Source organism: Bufo gargarizans, chromosome 1 (genome assembly GCF_014858855.1).
Source record: "Bufo gargarizans isolate SCDJY-AF-19 chromosome 1, ASM1485885v1, whole genome shotgun sequence".
Taxonomy (NCBI): Eukaryota; Metazoa; Chordata; class Amphibia; order Anura; family Bufonidae; genus Bufo; species Bufo gargarizans.
Genome location: NC_058080.1, coordinates 253,702,324 through 253,721,659, shown reverse-complemented (window position 1 = coordinate 253,721,659; position 19,336 = coordinate 253,702,324). Strand labels below are relative to the sequence as shown.

The 19,336-nt window shown below is 40.9% G+C and overlaps 1 protein-coding gene across 1 annotated transcript in view; it reads left to right on the top strand.

Moving 5' to 3' along the window:
• Positions 1-19,106, top strand: part of TACR3 (tachykinin receptor 3) — a 244,670-nt gene extending 225,564 nt beyond the window's left edge. The window contains exons 4-5 of the mRNA XM_044276714.1: positions 17,179-17,375; positions 18,785-19,106. Of these exons, the coding sequence (XP_044132649.1) occupies positions 17,179-17,375; positions 18,785-19,106 (519 nt within the window). The remainder of the gene's footprint in view (positions 1-17,178; positions 17,376-18,784) is intronic.
• The last annotated feature ends 230 nt before the right edge of the window (positions 19,107-19,336 follow it).

Below are 19,336 nucleotides of genomic sequence, written 5' to 3'. Positions count from 1 at the left end.
ATAATCCTAAACACACATCAAAATCCACAATAAATTACCTCAAAAGGTGCAATCTGAAGGTTTTACCATGGCCCTTACAGTCCCCTGATCTAAACAGTATTGAAATTGGTGCATAGACCTTAAAAAAGCAGTGCAAGCAAGACACCTAGAAATCTCACAGAACTGGAAGACTTTTGCAAGGAAGAATGGATGAAAATCCCTCAAACGAGATTTGAAAGACTCTTTGCTGGCTACAAACAGCGTTTACAAGCTGTGATGAATTGCCAAAGTGGGTCCTACCAGGTACTAACCATGCAGGGTTCCCAAACTTTACAATCCAATAAACCTCACATTGTAATATATGCCTCTTGGTTTTACTAGCATTGTTATCCTTATATACCGCTTCTACTATATGCCATCTCAATTCATTCTCATAAAAATGCTTTGTCATTGATGCATCTCCAAACCTATGTTCTCTTTTCATTATTCAATGCTTTTAGTGGCTAACCTCCTAAGCCTGTGTAACCCCATTCATTATCTTTTCCCCTTTCTTTCAATGTCCTATATATTCTCAATGTAACCTATGTTCATTTACAGTATATTGTCTTATAGACAATACTTATCTTAATATCCTATATACTATATCTATATATCCCTTGCTACATGGACACTTTAATAAATGAATTGTGTTCCTTGTCTCACATGCAAAAATATCCCCACATCAGCAGAGGCGGCTATAGACTTTGTGAGGCCTTAGGCAAAACTCGAACATGAGGCCCCCAGGAAGATCGTTGGAATGTCGTGATCTCCCTTACGGCGCCCTAGCTCAGTCCTCAAGAAATAAGCTGTGTCAACCACCGCACGGAGCGGTGGTGTGGTCAACAATCCCCTCTATGTATCTCTATGGAAGACTCGGAGATACACAAGTGCTGTATCTGCGTCTCTCCCATAGATACATGGAGGGGGAGTATTGACCACGGCTCCGGGCACAAGGAGATCCTAAGTACAAGACAGGAGATCATGGGGGATCCCATCGGCCAGACCCCCCGATCAGACACTTATCTCCTATCCTTTGGATAGGGGATTTATTTTCCTATCCCGGAGTACCCCTTACTAATATGCAGTGACATCACAGTAAAGGGTTAATATGCACAGTGACAACACAGTACGGGCTTATATTCACAGTGCATATTAACACTTTGCATTAACCCTGGCCCAGTTCTCTAAATCGACCCTCCCCCCACACACCACATTTTGCTGTATTTGCTATACAGCAGCACATACCTGTCACATCCAGAGCCTCCAGGTGACGTCTCCTCCGATGTAGATCTTCTTTGTCATCATCTTCTCAATTCGGTCTGGACAACTCCTCTCAGCCTCCCTGTCGCTGCAGAGTGTGACACATAGACTTCTTAGTGTCCCCACTTTTCTATCATTATCCCCCAACCTGGAGTCCCCACAGTGTTATCCTGCTGCTCGCTGTGCCCCGGCCCCAATACCACAAATACTATCCTGAATCAATAATAGTGCCCCCATAGTAATAGCGCTCCTCATAGTCCCACCAATAGCAATTCCCTTCTAGAATGCCCTCATTAGTAATACTGCCCCTACACTGTCCCACATTAATTAATATGCCCCCCACACTGCCCCATTAAGTAATTTGCCCCCACACTGCCCCCATTATGTAATTTGCCTCCCACACTGCCCCATTAAGTAATTTGCCCCCCACACTGCCCCATTAAGTAATTTGCCCCCCACACTGCCCCATTAAGTAATTTGCCCCCCATACTGCCCCAATAAGTAATTTGTCTGCCACACTGCCCCCCATTAAGTATTTTGTACCTACACTGCCCCCATTAGGTAATTTGTCCGCCACACTGCCCCCATTAAGTAATTTGTCTGCCACACTGCCCCCATTAAGTAATTTGTCTGCCACACTGCCCCCATTAAGTAATTTGTCTGCCACACTGCCCCCATTAAGTAATTGTCCGCCACACTGCCCCACTAAGTAATTTGTCCGCCACACTGCCCCATTAAGTAATTTGCCCCCACACTGCCCCCATTGAGTAATTGGTCTGCCACACTTCCCCCATTAAGTAATTTGTCTGCCACACTGCCCCATTAAGTAATTTTCCCCCCACACTGCCCCCATTGAGTAATGTGTCCGCCACACTGCCCCCATTAAGTAATTTTCCCCCCACACTGCCCCATTGAGTAATGTGTCCGCCACACTGCCCCCATGAAGTAATTTGCCCCCCCACACTGCCTCACAAATTTGCCCACGCACTGCCTAATATTATGAAATTTGCCCCCCACCTTGCACTTGTCTGCTGATCTGCTAGGCTGCTGCGCGGGCATGAGTTCAGTCAATTAAAAGCGCAACCCCATCCTGCGGCGCAAAATCTCGTGAGACCCATGGCCTCCCGTGGCGGGTCTCGTAGGATCACCCGCCGCAGGATGGGGTTGCGCTCTGAAGTTACTGAATTCATGACCGTACGGCGCAGCAGCCTAGCAGATCAGCGGACAAGTACAAGGGGGGGCCTAAGTGGCCTAATGGAAGAGTCACCTCTGCGCATCAGAACTAGAGTACCCATTGTTGTAATCACATCTATTTGCTTGGTTAAGGAATTACTATTCTGGCAACCAACGCAGGCAAACGTTTCTTTTCTTTAGAAAACCAGAAATGTCTGCCTATCTTCATCTTTCTAGTTTCTGTCCTAACTTGCATATTATTCAACGATTTTTGTATGCAAATATTAGGGTCTCACAAAACAAAAGTTCAAAAAAGAAAAGAATCTGTGGCACACAACGATATAAAAATGTCCTTGATTAATTTTAAAAGCAACTGTGTGAGTAATGGGACATAAGGCATACAGGCAGCAGCCATTTTGCATGTATTAGTGTTTCCCCTTGGCCCACATCAGGGTCTCGCAAAACTAAGACCCAAATATTAGATCAAGTTTCAAGATTCCCCATTAAGTGCACGCAGTATTTTTAATCAAAGATACATGTTCGTCGTACATTGACGAAAACACCATGCATTAATTTATATTTTTATTTCTCCCATCAAGCACAAGATTATTTCATTTTCTGAACCTCCATATTGACAACCTTTTTGGGATATCCACATGAAATAAATTTGTGAGCAACATGTTGCATATTTTGTCTTTTTTCTCTACAAAATCCTGTTTGCCTGTGATAGCTAGCTTCTTGGGAAACTCTTAAAGATATGAAGAGTGCAATAACTCTGAAAAGATAACATGTTATTCATTTCCATTATTCTGAAAAGAAAGGAGATCTCCAATTTTGCTCCAACATTTTCTAAATCAAGAAAATGAATTGTATTTCTATAATATCCCACTAAAATGTGATCATATGGTGGCATATTTTCAAATCTTGCACAAATTCAAGTAACTCCTACTATTTCCACAACATAAAAAAAATCATCTACAAAACAGACCAACAATTGAATGTTATTAACATACTCAGGGGCAGACTGGCCATAGACCCTACAGGGAATTTTCCAGGTGGGCTGATGTCCATAGGGCCACCCAAGCCCTCCTCACTGCTGCTGGCCATGTATATAGTACTGGGGGAACCTTATTTTTAGAGGAAGTCCAGGTAGCATGCTGAAGGAGACAATTGTAGGAGGAGGGTGAAGTGTGGCAGCTACTGATGTACTACACTGTGGTATTTGGTTCTGTGATATGGTATTCTACACTGTGGTATTACTGACCCTACCAACTTGTATTGGCCCCATCTACTTGTGTTGCCCCACCTTCAGTCAATGTGAACCCACCTATAATATTGGATCTACTTTGAATTTTTTTCCAGGGCCACTTTAAATTCCCAATCCACCCCTGAACATACTGATGGCCAGATACCACAACACATTTTCAAAATAATCCATACCTACATGTATACATGGGGTTACGGAGCATCCTAGCGAAGTCCCCCATAGCTGCAGGTAATTCTGCTCATCAGAACAAAGTAGTGAGAGCAAACTCCAGCAAAGTAACCAGAAACATTATCATATTGTTACTTAAAGGATAACTGTCACACTTAGACCCTAATTTCAATTTTCATATATGTAGTCACTAATAACATGATATTCCAGAATTAGTTACTATTAGACTGACTTACCCCATATTTAATAAGATTCAGCCTTTAGCAACCAGTCTGCATAAAACTGCAATCTCACTATTCAGTTAAGATGGTCGCCACTGCCCTCACCCTGAGGCTAATCCCGCCTGCCCTCACTAGCCAGTAACAATAGCCCCCCAAAAGTGTCAGTAACCAGAGCCCTCCCCCCCCCTAAAGGGTTAATCTCCTGCAGCACAAAGGGTTCCTCTTACCACATGTTGCTTTCATTTATACACTGAGCAGATGGCAGATCTCCCTTCCCTGGTATGCGCTGCTTCCACTCTGCATTCTCCAGCTCTGCTGAGTGAGGGAGCGTCTGCCAAGCGCAGGGACAGGGAGAAGTGCACACAGCCCAGGCACTGTTATCAGCTGCTGGGGTGGATCTGGCTTTAATCATTTACTTACAGTCCCTGGCTGTCAGTAATCTGACCTTGCACGCAGCGTGCTTCTGAGTCCTCTGTACTTCAACAGATAGACGGACCATGCCTAGGCAGTACAGGGAACACTGTAAAACACAGGTAAAAGTAGGCAGTACAGGGAACACAACTGTGGAATTAAGGGGTAATTGAGTACACAGTAAAAAGTTGTAATAGGGCCACCAAGGAGATATTAATCACCACAATCCAATACTCCCAAAAAAAATATATACGACAGTTATACTTTAAGGAAACATAGACTGTGTCGGCTGATAAGAACCATTTGGCCCATCTAGTCCGCCCAATATACTGAATACTATGAATAGCCCCTGGCCCTATCTTATATGAAGGATGGCCTCATGCCTATCCCATGCATGCTTAAACTCCTCCACTGTATTTGCAGCTACCACTTCTGCAGGAAGGCTATTCCATGAATCCACTACTCTCTCAGTAAAGTAATACTTCCTGATATTACTTTTAAACCTTTGCCCCTCTAATTTCAAACTTGTAGCAGTTCTTCTTTTAAATATTTTTACCGTGTTGATTCTCTTTATGTATATAAAAGTTTCATATCCCCTCTATCTCGTCTTTCTTCCAAGCTATACATGTTAAGGTCCTTTAATCTTTCCTGGTAAGTTTTATTCTGCAATCCATGTACTAGTTTATTAGCTCTTCTCTGAACTCTCTCCAAAGTATCAATATCCTTCTGGAGATATGGGCTCCAGTAGAGATGTCCCAAACTATTCGCCGGCGCTGCGGGCGAACATATGCGATGTTTGGTCCGCCTCCTATACGTCATCATTGAGCAAACTTTGACACTGTACCTCACAGTCAGCAGACACATTCCAGCCAATCAGCATACCCTCCCTCCCAGACCCTCCCACCGCCTATCAAAAAGCAAGGACAGCATCCATCTTAGATTAATTCTGAAGCTGCAGTGTCACAAAGTTGTAATCGCAATGCGATTAATACAGGTTATATTAATCGCATTGCGATTACAAATTAGAGCTGGATTCCTAATGGTTATATTGATAGAATATAACGAAGATTGAGAATATAGTGCTATATTCGTTGTCAATTCTAGCAATACAACCATTAGGAACTCAGATCTAAGTTGTAATCGCAATGCGAATAATGCAGGTTATATTAATCGCATTACAAATTCAACTTAGAGCTAAGTTCCTAATGGTTGTATTGCTAGAATTGACAAATATAACGAATATAGCACTATATTCTCAATCTTCGTTATGTTCTAGCAATACAACCATTAGGAACCCAGCAGCTCGAAGTTAAATTTGCAATGCGATTAATATAACCTGCATTAATTGCATTGCGATTACAACTTTCTCAAACCTGACAGTATATTCTAGGATGGAGCCGTTCCCATGGTGATGAGCACGGAAGTCGGCAGAAGCTGAAGTTGAAATCGCAATGCGATTAATTCAAGTTCTATAAATCGCATTGCGATTTCAACAGAACTTCTGCTGACTTCCGTGCTCATGGAGCGTCCCTATCACCATGGGAACGACTCCATGCTAGAATGTACTGTCGGATTTGAGAAAGTTGAAATCGCAATGCGATTAATTCAAGTTCTATAAATCGCATTGCGATTTCAACTTACCACACTCTGTGTCAGCTACGTAATTTTCCATGGGAGTTTTGCCATGGATCCCCCTCCGACATGCCACAGTCCAGGTGTTAGTCCCCTTGAAAAAACTTTTCCATCACTATTTTTGCCACAAAGAGTACCTGTGGGTTTTCAAATTCGCCTTCCTATTGATGTCTATTGCGGTTCGCCCGGTTAGCACGTTCGCAAACATTTGCGGAAATTCGCATTCGCCGTTCACGAACGGAAAATTTTATGTTCGCGACATCACTAGTCTCCAGTACTGCGCACAATACTCCAAATGAGGGCTCACTAGTGCTCTGTAGAGCGGCATGAGCACCTCCCTCTTTCTACTGGTAATTCCTCTCCCTATACACCCAAGCATTCTGCTAGCATTTCCTGCTGCTCTATGACATTGTCTGTCTACCTTTAAGTCTTCTGAAATAATGACCCCTAAATCCCTTTCCTCAGATACTGAGGTTAGGACTGTATCACTGATTTTATATTCTGCTCTTGGGTTTTTGCGCCCCAGGTGCATTATCTTGACCATTCCTCTAGTTTTCCTAAATCCTTTTCCATTTGGTGTATCCCTCGAGAAACATCAACCCTGTTACAAATCTTTGTGTCATCAGCAAAAAGACACACCTTTCCATCGAGGCCTTCTGCAATTTCGCTGATAAAGATATTAAATAATATGGGTCCCAGAACAGATCCCTGAGGTACCCCACTAGTAACAAGACCATGGTCTGAATATACTCCATTGACTACAACCCTCTGTTGTCTCTCCCTCAGCCACTGCCTAATCCATTCAACAACATGGGAGTCCAAGCTCAAACACTGCAATTTATTGATAAGCCTTCAAAAAAATCTATAAGGGCTCTTTCACACTTGCGTTGTCCGGATCCGTTGTGTACTCCATTTGGCGGAATTACACGCCGGATCCGGAAAAACGCAAGTGAACTGAAAGCATTTGAAGACGGATCAGTCTTCAAAATGCGTTCAGTGTTACTATGGCAGCCAGGACGCTATTAAAGTCCTTGTTGCCATAGTAGTAGTGGGGAGCGGGGGAGCAGTATACTTAACATCCGTGCGGCTCCCGGGGCGCTCCAGAATGACGTCAGAGCGCCCCATGAGCATGGATGACGTGTCCATGTTATCACGTCATCCATGCGCGTGGGGCGCCCTGACGTCACTCTGAAGTGGGAGCCGCACAGACGGTAAGTATACTGCTCCCTCGCTCCCCACTACATTTTGCCATGGCAAACAGGACTTTAGCGTCCTGGCAGCCATGGTAACCATTCAGAAAAAGCTAAAAAAGCTAAACGTCGGATCCGGCAATGCGCCGAAACGAGGTTTAGCTTAAGGCCAGATCCGTATTAATGCCTTTCAATGGGCATTAATTCCGGATCCAGCCTTGCGGCAAGTGTTCAAGATTTTTGGCTGGAGCAAAAAGCGCAGCATGCTGCGATATTTTCTCCGGCCAAAAACGTTCCGGTCTGGAACTGAAGACATCCTGATGCATCCTGAATGGATTTCTCTCCATTCAGAATACATTGGGATAATCCTGATCAGGATTCTTCCGGCATAGAGCACCGACGACGGAACTCTATGCCGGAACAGAACAAGGCAAGTGTGAAAGAGCCCTAAGATTAGTTTAACATGATCTCCCTGAAGTAAACCCATGCTGTTTTTCATCTTAAAATCCATGGGATTTTAGATGTTCCACAATCCTCTCCTTAAGTATGGCTTCCCTTAATTTACCCACTATTGATGTCAGGCTTACTGACCTATAGTTGCCCGATTCCTCCCTACTACCTTTCGTGTGAATGGGCACAACATTTGCTAATTTCCAATCTTTTGGGACGACTCCTGTTACCAGTGATTGGTTAAATAAATCTGTTAATAGTTTTGCTAGAACACCGCTAAGCTGTTTTAATAGCTTTGGGTGTATCCCATCAGGCCCCTGTGACTTATTCGTATTAATTTTAGACAGCTGACTTAGAACCTCTTCCTCTGTAAAGACACATGCATCAAAAGACTCATTAGTCTTCCTCCCTAACTGAAGTCCCTTTCCTTCATTTTCCTTTGTAAAAACTGAACAGAAGTATTCATTGAGGCAGTCAGCTAGTTCTTTATCTTCTTCCATATGTCTTTCTTCTTTTGTTTTTAATTTGGTAATTCCTTGTTTTAGTTTCCTTTTTTCATTTATGTATCTGAAGAATGTCTTATCACCTTTTTTCACTGACTGAGATAATTTCTCTTCTGCCTGTGCTTTAGAAGCTCTTATAACTTGCTTGGCCTCTCTCTGCCTAATCTTATACATTTCCCTGTCATCCTCGTTTATTTTTTTTTACAGGTGCTGGTAGTGGGCGACTCCATTATTAGGGGAACAGATAGGGAAATCTGTCACAAAGACCGTGATCGCCGAACAGTGTGCTGTCTTCCTGGCGCTAGAGTTCGACACATCGCGGATCGGGTTGACAGATTACTGGGAGGGGCTGGAGAAGATCCAGCGGTCATGGTCCATATCGGAACCAATGACAAAGTTAGAGGTAGGTGGAGAGTCCTTAAAAATGATTTCAGGGATTTAGGTCAAAAGCTGAGGGCAAGGAGCTCAAAGGTAGTATTTTCCAAAATACTGCCTGTACCACGAGCCACACAAGAAAGGCAACGGGAGATTAGGGAGATTAACAAGTGGCTCAAGAACTGGTGTAGGAAGCAGGGGTTTGGGGTCCTGGAGAACTGGGCCGATTTTTCTATCGGCTACAGGCTCTATCATAGGGACGGAATGGGGAAGGGGCAGCTGTGCTGGGGAGAAAGATGGCTAGAAGGTTGGAGGAGTGTTTAAACTAGGGACTGGGGGGGAGGGTAATTACGTTATAGGACGGGAAGATAGCGCAGATAGAGACCGGGGGCAAGGTAATGGGACTGGGGGAGGAATGGAAGGAGGGACTAGAACAGTTCAGAAGGAAAGGTGTAGGGTAAAAAATATACATAAACCTCTCAATTGTATGTATACTAATGCCAGAAGTCTGACTAATAAAACTGGTGAACTGGAATTAGTGATGTGTGAGGAGAACTATGACATAGTGGGAATAACTGAGACATGGCTGGATGATAGCTATGACTGGGCAGTTAATGTACAAGGTTACAGTCTGTTTAGAAAGGATCGTCAAAACCGGAGAGGGGGAGGGGTCTGCCTTTATGTAAAGTCCGGTCTAAAGCCCACACTCCGCGAAGATATAAGTGAGGGACATGAACATGTGGAGTCAGTGTGGGTAGAGATACATGGAGCTAAAAACAACAATAAATTACTAATAGGAGTTTACTATAAACCACCTAATATACCAGAGTCCACAGAAAATCTACTACTAAACGAGATAGACGAGGCGGCAAATCATAATGAGGTGGTTATTATGGGGGACTTCAACTACCCAGATATAGACTGGGAAACTGAAACTTGTATATCTCATAAGGGAAACAGGTTCTTGGCAATAACCAAAGACAATTACCTCTCCCAACTGGTTCAGGACCCGACTAGAGGGACGGCCATACTGGACTTAGTATTAACCAATAGGCCCGACAGAACAACAGACGTGCAGGTTGGGGGACACCTGGGAAATAGTGACCATAAAGTAATAACCTTCCAATTATCATTCAAAAGAGCGTTTCTACAGGGAGGAACAAAAATACCAAACTTCAAAAAAGCTAAATTTAGCCAACTAAGAGAGGCCATAGGCCAAACTAACTGGGACAAAGTCCTCAAAAATAAAAATACAGCCACAAAAATGGGATATCTTTAAAAACATCCTAAAATCTCATTGTGAGAGGTACATACCGTATGGTAATAAAAGGTTAAGGAACAAAAAGAAACCAATGTGGATAAATAGAACTGTAAAGAAAGCAATAAATGACAAAAAGAAAGCATATCATTCACTGAAACAGGAGGGGAGCACGGAAGCACTGAAAAACTATAAGGAAAAAAATAGAACATGTAAAAAACAAATAAAAGCGGCCAAACTAGAGACCGAGAGATTAATTGCCAAAGAGAGTAAAACTAACCCTAAAATGTTCTTCAATTATCTAAATGTTAAAAAGTATAAATCTGAAGGTGTCGGCCCTTTAAAGAGTAATGAGGGGGGAGTCGCAGAGAGCGATGAAGAGAAAGCAAAGCTGTTAAATATTTTTTTCTCCAATGTATTCACTGAGGAAAAGAAATTGTCAGATGACATGCAGAATGCAAAAATAGATTCCCCATTAAAAGTGTCCTGTCTGACCCAGGTAGAAGTACATCAGCGACTTAAAAAGATTAAAATAGACAAATCGCCAGGACCGGATGACATACACCCCCGTATCCTAAAGGAATTAAGTAATGTCATAGCCAGACCCTTATTTCTGATATTTGCAGACTCTATACTGACAGGGAATGTCCCACAGGATTGGCGCATGGCATATGTGGTGCCAATATTCAAAAAGGGGCCAAAAACAGAGCCTGGAAACTATAGGCCGGTAAGTTTAACATCTGTTGTGGGTAAACTGTTTGAAGGTTTTCTGAGAGATGCTATATTAGAGCATCTCAACAGAAATAAGCAAATAACGCCATATCAGCATGGCTTTGTGAGGGATCGGTCATGTCAGACTAATTTAATCAGTTTCTATGAGGAGGTAAGTTCTAGACTTGACAGCGGTGAATCAATGGATGTCGTATATCTGGACTTCTCCAAAGCATTTGACACTGTACCACATAAAAGGTTAGTATATAAAATGAGAATGCTCGGACTGGGAGAAAACATCTGTATGTGGGTAAGTAACTGGCTCAGTGATAGAAAACAGAGGGTGGTTATTAACGGTACACACTCAGATTGGGTCACTGTCACTAGTGGGGTACCTCAGGGGTCAGTATTGGGCCCTATTCTCTTCAATATATTTATTAATGATCTTGTAGAAGGCTTGCATAGTAAAGTATCAATTTTCGCAGATGACACTAAACTGTGTAAAGTAATTTACACTGATGAGGACAGTATACTACTACAGAGGGATCTGGATAGATTGGAGGCTTGGGCAGATAAGTGGCAGATGAGGTTTAACACTGATAAATGTAAAGTTATGCACATGGGAAAGAAAAATGCAAGTCACCCGTACATACTAAATGGTAAAACACTCGGTAACACTGACATGGAAAAGGATCTAGGAATTTTAATAAACAGCAAACTAAGCTGCAAAAACCAGTGTCAGGCAGCTGCTGCCAAGGCCAACAAGATAATGGGTTGCATCAGAAGGGGCATAGATTCCCGTGATAAGAACATAGTCCTACCACTTTAAAAATCGCTAGTCAGACCACACATGGAGTACTGTGTACAGTTCTGGGCTCCTGTAAACAAGGCAGACATAGCAGAGCTGGAGAAGGTCCAGAGGAGGGCATCTAAAGTAATAACTGGAATGGGGCAACTACAGTACCCTGAAAGATTATCAAAATTAGGGTTATTCACTTTAGAAAAGAGACGACTGAGGGGAGATCTAATTAATATGTATAAATATATCAGGGGTCAGTACAGAGATCTATCCCATCAGCTATTTATCCCCAGGACTGTGACTGTGTCGAGGGGACATCCTCTGCGTCTGGAGGAAAGAAGGTTTGTACACAAACATAGAAAACGATTCTTTACGGTAAGAGCAGTGAGACTATGGAACTCTCTGCCTGAGGAGGTGGTGATGGTGAGTACAATAAAGGAATTCAAGAGGGGCCTGGACGTATTTCTGGAGCATAATAATATTACAGGCTATAGCTACTAGAGAGGGGTCGTTGATCCAGGGAGTTATTCTGATTGCCTGATTGGAGTCGGGAAGGAAGTTTATATTCCCCTAAAGTGGAGAAAATTGGCTTCTACCTCACAGGTTTTTTTTTTTTTGCCTTCCTCTGGATCAACTTGCAGGATAACAGGCCGAACTGGATGGACAAATGTCTTTTTTCGGCCTTATGTACTATGTTACTATGTTACTAAATGTTATCTTTTAGTTTTTAATGATTTTGTCCATTTCCGCTGAGTACTACAGTGGGCTCTTCCTTTTTGCTTTTACTGACTAGCCTAATACAATTGTCTGTTGCCTTCAATAATGCCACTTTTAAGTAGTCCCATTTCTCCAGGACTCCATTGAAACTATTCCAATCTGACCAATTTGTTGGGTTTAAGTACCCAATGCTTTCATGGTTCGGAAGAAAAAATATTGTAACCTCATTGGTCTTACCAAGATTGACTTACCTACAACAAGTTTTACCGATCCCAGTCCCAAAAACGTACTACACCAAACTTAAACAACATATCAGCTCATTTATTTGGGCCGGGAAAAGGGCTCGACTGGCTCGCTCTGTTCTTTGCAGACCAAAGACTAATGGGGGAATAGGTTTACCTGACCCAGAACTGTATGGAAGAGCTGTGATACTATCTAGATTAGTGGAATGGATGACATATCCAAACCCAAAGTCTTGGGTCTCCATGGAGCAGGGCGACCTTGGTTCGTTCCCTTCAGGTCTCCTGGTGGGCGCAAAATATTTCCCACCCCTAGATAGGCTCCTTAACCCAATGGTTAAATCGACAATTGAGACCTGGAACTGGTTCCAGCAATCACAACATGCCATACCACTGCCCTCACCACTGATGACATAATAGCCTTTGCTCCGACCACCCTGAGAGAATGCCTACCAATCTCAGTCCGAAACTCCACACTGTCTCTTTACTCACTTTTTGACATAAACGGCACAGTAATGAACAACGAAAATATTTTAGGAGTTTTTCCAGAATGCAAACAGTTTCCCTACTTATTGTCTTTCATAAGCTCTTTTATATCTAAGAATGTCACTATGAATGACTTACTACACCCTTTGACCTGGTTTGAAAGTATACTAAATGATCAATCTAAGCATACAAAATTAATCTCTCAAATCTATAAGAAACTAAGTCCGCCAGTGTCAATGACTAAACCAGCATTTACCGGGCTATGGGAACGGGATTTGGATACTAACTTCTCTGAGGCAGAGATCTCAAAACTTCTACTAATACCTCATAAATCCTCTAGGTGCATCCGTACCCAAGAAAATGGATATAAAATATTAACAAGATGGTATAAAACTCCAGATGTCATCTGCCGCTATAATCCAAATAATGCTGATACGTGCTGGAGATGCAAAAAGAAAGAGGATCATTCTTCCACATATGGTGGACATGCCCACAACTGCAAAAATGGTGGAAAAGATTTTTTCCAAAGCTAACATGATCTGTGGGGTAAATGTTCCACTCTCCCCTCAACTAGCGTTGTTAGGATCACCCCCATCTTCGCCAAGAATATCACCAACTAAATTTTTCCATACCATGTTAAGCGCAGCACGCTTGTTGATACCAAAATTTTGGCTATCTGAAGAGGTACCCTCCATCTCTCAGTGGGTAGGGAAGATGGACCAGTTGTGTAGATTTGAGGAAATCGCTGCATGGGAATCCCGGAGAATACATCTATATAGGGCCCAATGGAAAGAATGGTTCGCCTATAAAAACACAAATACCTCACACACCACTCCATCCTATGTTTTACTCGATTAAGACTACCTACTCCAATTGCTCCCTTACATGACCCTTATATGTGCATTAGAAGCTGATGAGATTTGTATGACTAATTGTACTACCCATCCTATAGAAATGATGTAAAACAAACCTGTCAAACCACCGGTTATATTATGTTACTCATATGTCTTTAAACTGATACCAGTATGTACTTCTTCATATCTAAACATATGTACTGATTTTATTTTCAATAAATTCTATTTGGAAATGAAAAAAAAAAAAACTATTCCAATCTGATAGGGACTCATATACCTCTAATTTAAATTTAGAAAAGTCTGTTTTTCTAAAAACTAAAACTTTTGTTTTTGTGTGGTGTGACTCAGTCACTGTACTTATAGTAAACCACACTGACTAGTGATCACTAGATCCCAAGCTTTTCCCTACAGTAATATCAGATACCAAATTCCCATTTGTGAATACTAAATCTAAAATGGCCTCCTTCCGGGTTGGCTCCTCAACTACTTGCTGTAAAGATAATCCCAGTAGGGAATTTAGAATATCTGCACTCCTGGCAGAACTAGCTATTTAGCTTTTCCAGTTTACACCAGGAAGATTAAAGTCTCCCATAATGATAACTTCCCCTTTCAATGTCATTTTAGCTATTTCCTCAATTAGTAGATCATCTAATTCTTTGACTTCGCCAGGTGGTCTATATATCACACCTACACAAGTTACCTTATGATTATCAAGCTCCAACGTAACCCAAACTGACTCTAAATTGGTCTCGCTAACTTGTATTAAATTAGATTTTATGCTTTCTCTCACATACAGGGCTACCCCTCCCCCTTTCTTGCCTTCCCTGTCTTTCCTATATAGAGAGAACCCTAGTATCGTTATATCCCAGTCATTACTCCCATTGAACCATGTATCAGTAACAGCCACTAAATCTATATTCTCAGATACCATTATAGACTCAAATTCATTGATCTTATTCCATAAACTGCGAGCATTTGTAGACAAGACTCTGAGCTTGTAATCTCTTAACCTCAGTGCTACTGGTATCTTCTGGCATTGTTCCGGGGGGGCAGTCGGACATCTGTATTATCACTCTTTTGCCCCCTTTCCTATTTTAAATGCTCCTTAGCAAATACTTTGAACTGTTCACTGAGAACATTCGTTCCCTTGAGAGAAAGATGCAAACCATCTTTCTTGTACAGTTCTTTTCCAAGACACAAAGCCAAACCCTTGGTTCAGACACTATTCACCAAGCCATACATTGAATTCCTTAATGTGCATCTGCCTGTCATGCTGAAGGTTATGCACAGGCAAAACTGCAGAGAATGAAACAGTCGATGCAACCTCCCATATCTCATTACCAAGTGTGTGAAAAGTTCCTCCACCTTTCAAAGGTATCAAGCACAATTTTTCTCTTGGGCTTATTTCACACGTGTGATACTGATTGTGTTCAGGGAAAAACTGATGGTTTTGCCCACAAATTCAATCACTTTTTCCTATGATTGCGTTCAGTATGTAAGTTTTTTTTCTTCCAGATTGCATGTGTTTTTCACTCGTATGAAGAAAAACTAAAGAATAACAATCTACCTTTCCTTGCAACAATCAGTTAAAAACACATTGCATCTGGACGTAAGTTCCATGGAGCGAAGGCTGTGTGAAAAATATAGAACATGCTGCAATTTTTCCTGAACGCAAAGATGATGCATGAAAAACTAAGCTTATGTGCATATGAATGAAATAAATGCATCCGAATTGCATCTTGATGGAAAACTTGCTCGTGTGAAAGAGCCCTTATACTACTACTTTTATTTTGAAGGATGTTCATGTATAAGCTTTTTCTATCAAGCAAATATATATGTAATACTATTGATGATTGTCATATCCCTAATCTGAATTAAAAAAAACATAGGTCAACTAGGAGACCTCTTTAGATGTTTATAATTTTGGGGTGCAAGTACAGTATTGGCAGCCTTGGAGATTCAGTAATTAGGCACTGTTCTACCTTCACCATAATGATCCCCCCTGACATTCCATAATAAATCCACTAATCTTCTTCCTGAAAAGAGATGTTGGATCAAATGGAAGCTTTCGGTTTTCAATCTCATAAGATAATTGGCTAAAGGCTTATATATTGGTGGAGATATATAGGTGGTGAGATCCTTCACATCACCTTTGTGTGCCTTATTTATCACAGTTGAGGGGTTATTCAGCAGACTCCTCTACATTTGCCCAATCTGATTTTACATCCATAGTTGTTGACCATACTTATTTAAACTCTCTAGAAAAATCCTGCTGGGAAATATCTGATGTATGATCTATAAACATTTGGGGAAGGGGGTTATTTACTAATAGAAAAAAATGCTGATAGTTCATCTGTTTGTGTTCCGCGTCCGTTGTCCTTATTTCCCTTCAGTAAAAAAAAATTGTGCATGTCCTACTTTTTTCACATTTGCGGACAAGGATAGGCATTTATTACAAGGGATCTATAAAAAGAAAACGGATCCTCTCCCAAAAAACGGATGCTGAATAAAAAAAATTTTTAGCGGACGCACAATTTACGGATGCAAAAAACATCCGGCATATATCTGTCGCAGACAGACTTTTCCCCACGAACACCAGGTCTAAAAAAGGGGGCGTGCTCTGGGTTGGAAAGGGGCGGGCCAGTAGGCCCTTCTCATTTATCAATTTCTCTGCCTGTTTTTGGTGTAGAAAATGGTCTAACTCAATGCCAACAAGAGAGCTGGTGTAGCTTTAAACAGGCGGTAGATACGTCAAAGTTATGTAGAGGCCGGTGCTTCTACATAAGTTCGGCGCATCCACCACCAGTTAAAGGGGTATTAAGACCGGTATATAATGTCCATAATACTCTCTTTCCTTAACTTTTCAATTACAATATCCAAAGGTTAAAGCTGTTTTTAGATAACTTTGGAACCAGAAATATGCAATGGTAACACACAGTTCGTTGTGTAATGGATGGAGCGGGTTACTGCAGCGCTAATCCCATTGAAGTAAATGGGAGCTGTGTAGTTACAGAGCTACTGATCATCAGGGGTACTGGGAGTCAAACCCCTGCCAATCAGATATTCACGTCAAATCCTTAGTATAGGCCATCAAGATGAAAGTCGTGGAAAACTCCCTTAAGTTCAAGTACATACAGTAGGTCTATATAGCTCCTTAGGTTTTGTACCTTTGTTTTTATTTTTTTGCTTTATTTCTCTTAAACTTGTCAAATGGCAGATGAGTACTGTATGTATAAATAATTTTTAATTTTGTCTCAAACCGCATGTATTCATAACCATTACCTCATCTTTACCTATCATTAATATGCAAATCATTGGTATTTATATGAAATACAAACATAATAAATGATGGATACATATTTGCTGGATGTTCATCAATACCAATTTACAATTTACAATATGATAGAATAAGTAGGTAATGTTGTCCTTGTCCTTTAATTTTGCAGGTGGTGAAAATGATGATTGTGGTGGTGGTTACCTTTGCAATTTGTTGGCTTCCCTACCATATATTTTTTATTGTAACTGCACTTGATATCAAAGTGGAAAGGTGGAAATACATCCAGCAAATCTACTTAGCAATTTTTTGGCTGGCAATGAGTTCAACAATGTACAACCCCATAATATATTGCTGTCTGAATAAAAGGTAAGAGAAAAACATGAAAAGACCTTATGCCCAGATCTATCAATTAGTGAGCCTGATATGACAATTACCCTTCAAGAATTAAATCAGCTATTCTAAATGTTTAACAAGGCGGCAAAAGCCACTCCATAGGGAGTGAAAAATTATTTGGCAAATTTCCAGACTGTGATTTCTGTCTTATAATTAGTGTTAGAAGTATTTAGAGTCAATGATCTGAAATAATATGTCTCATGTGATACATATCCATCATAAGCTGTGACATGCTATTTTTTATTCTAACTGATGAGTTGTATGTGGAGTTTAACTTCTTCTTTCCCATCCTTGTTTTTAGAACCCAAGCATAACTTTAGATCCTATTTTTAGAGATATGTAGGAGTATCATTAAAGTATTATCTGCATAATGGGACCTAGATATCAAATTCCAAAGTCATTTATACAATTGTACAAATTATGCCATTGTTAGCTCATGTCTTCTTTGCAAATAAGAGGATTTACATATAATCACAAAGACAAATGTTAAAACTATTATTTGTTAAAAAAAAGTTTAGCTACAATACATATATGTTTTATTGCACAATTTCATAAAACAAGGATCAGTTCTAGTCCAGGCATTTCCTGATCTACAGTACATGTTCTCTAATTGTCAACTCTAATTGTTAAAAAAAAACATTAATATGTAGCCTACAACGATTATATGTGGCCCAATGTATCCTTCTCTAATTGTCCACTATAATTGTTAAAAAATATTAATGTGTAGCCTACACCGATTTATACAGTTTTACCTAGATGATATATGTGGCTCAATGTATCCTAAAAATAAGACCTATATTGCATGGGATGAGTTTACAGTGCTTGATAAGACAATGTTTTTTTTTTTAGACTCCAACCACTATAACTAATGGCAATCCGTTAAAAGTAAAAGCTAAGGAGGACATTTATTAAACAGAAATATGCCTAAATTAGGCATATTACTGGCGCAGGATCCACCTTCTCACCGATCATGCCAGGTCTAAAAAAGTGGATGTGGTATGGGCAGGAAAGGCGACGGGCTGGGAGGCCCATCTCATTTACCATTTTGTATCCCTGTTTTAGGCATAGAAAATGGTCTAAATGTAAGACAGTTCGGAATCTGTCTTACATTTAGAAGTAATGGTGGATCCTCCGAAGTTATGAAAAGGCTGGTGCCTCTTCATAACTCTGGCGGATCCACTGCCAGGTATAGAGCTTGTTACGACCGGCGTCTAAAAAAAGCCAGTCTTTAATAAAAGTGGCCCTAAGTTTCAAAACACAGACTTCATGTGGTTTTGTTGAACTTAGATCATGGAAGAGTCACATGGTGTTCACTTCAGAAAAAATCTTAAAATTATAGATTTACTTTACTCATTTATGTCCTTTTTTTTATTTATTTTCAGATTTCGTGCTGGTTTTAAAAGAGCATTCAGATGGTGTCCTTTTATTGAAGTATCCAGTTATGATGAACTAGAGCTCAAATCCACCAGGTTCCACCCAACAAGACAAAGCAGTCTATACACGGTATCCAGAATGGAATCCAGCATGACTGTTGTGTTTGACCCAAATGATGGAGAAAGCTCCAGGCCTATTCATAGCCACAAGAAAAGAGGTGCTTCTAGCGAATCAACATTTAATGGTTGTTCCCAAAAAAACTCTACAGATGCCTCCACAAATTCCATTTTCATAAGTTCACCTTGTACATCAGTAGATTGTTATTCGTGAATTATTAAGCAGGCACTAATAACTAAATACTGAAAGGAGAAATCCGTTTTCAGCCAATTGTTATTCCTCTTGTAATGAAAGAGGACTGACAAGAAAAAATGACTGTTCTATTTAATGCTAGAAAATTTGGCTGTAAACATCAGTAGTTTGTTAGTTTCCTGCTCATTAGCCTGGTGTCCGAACATAGAACATGACTCCTTGTGAGTCTCTTATTTCTCAATATTAAAACA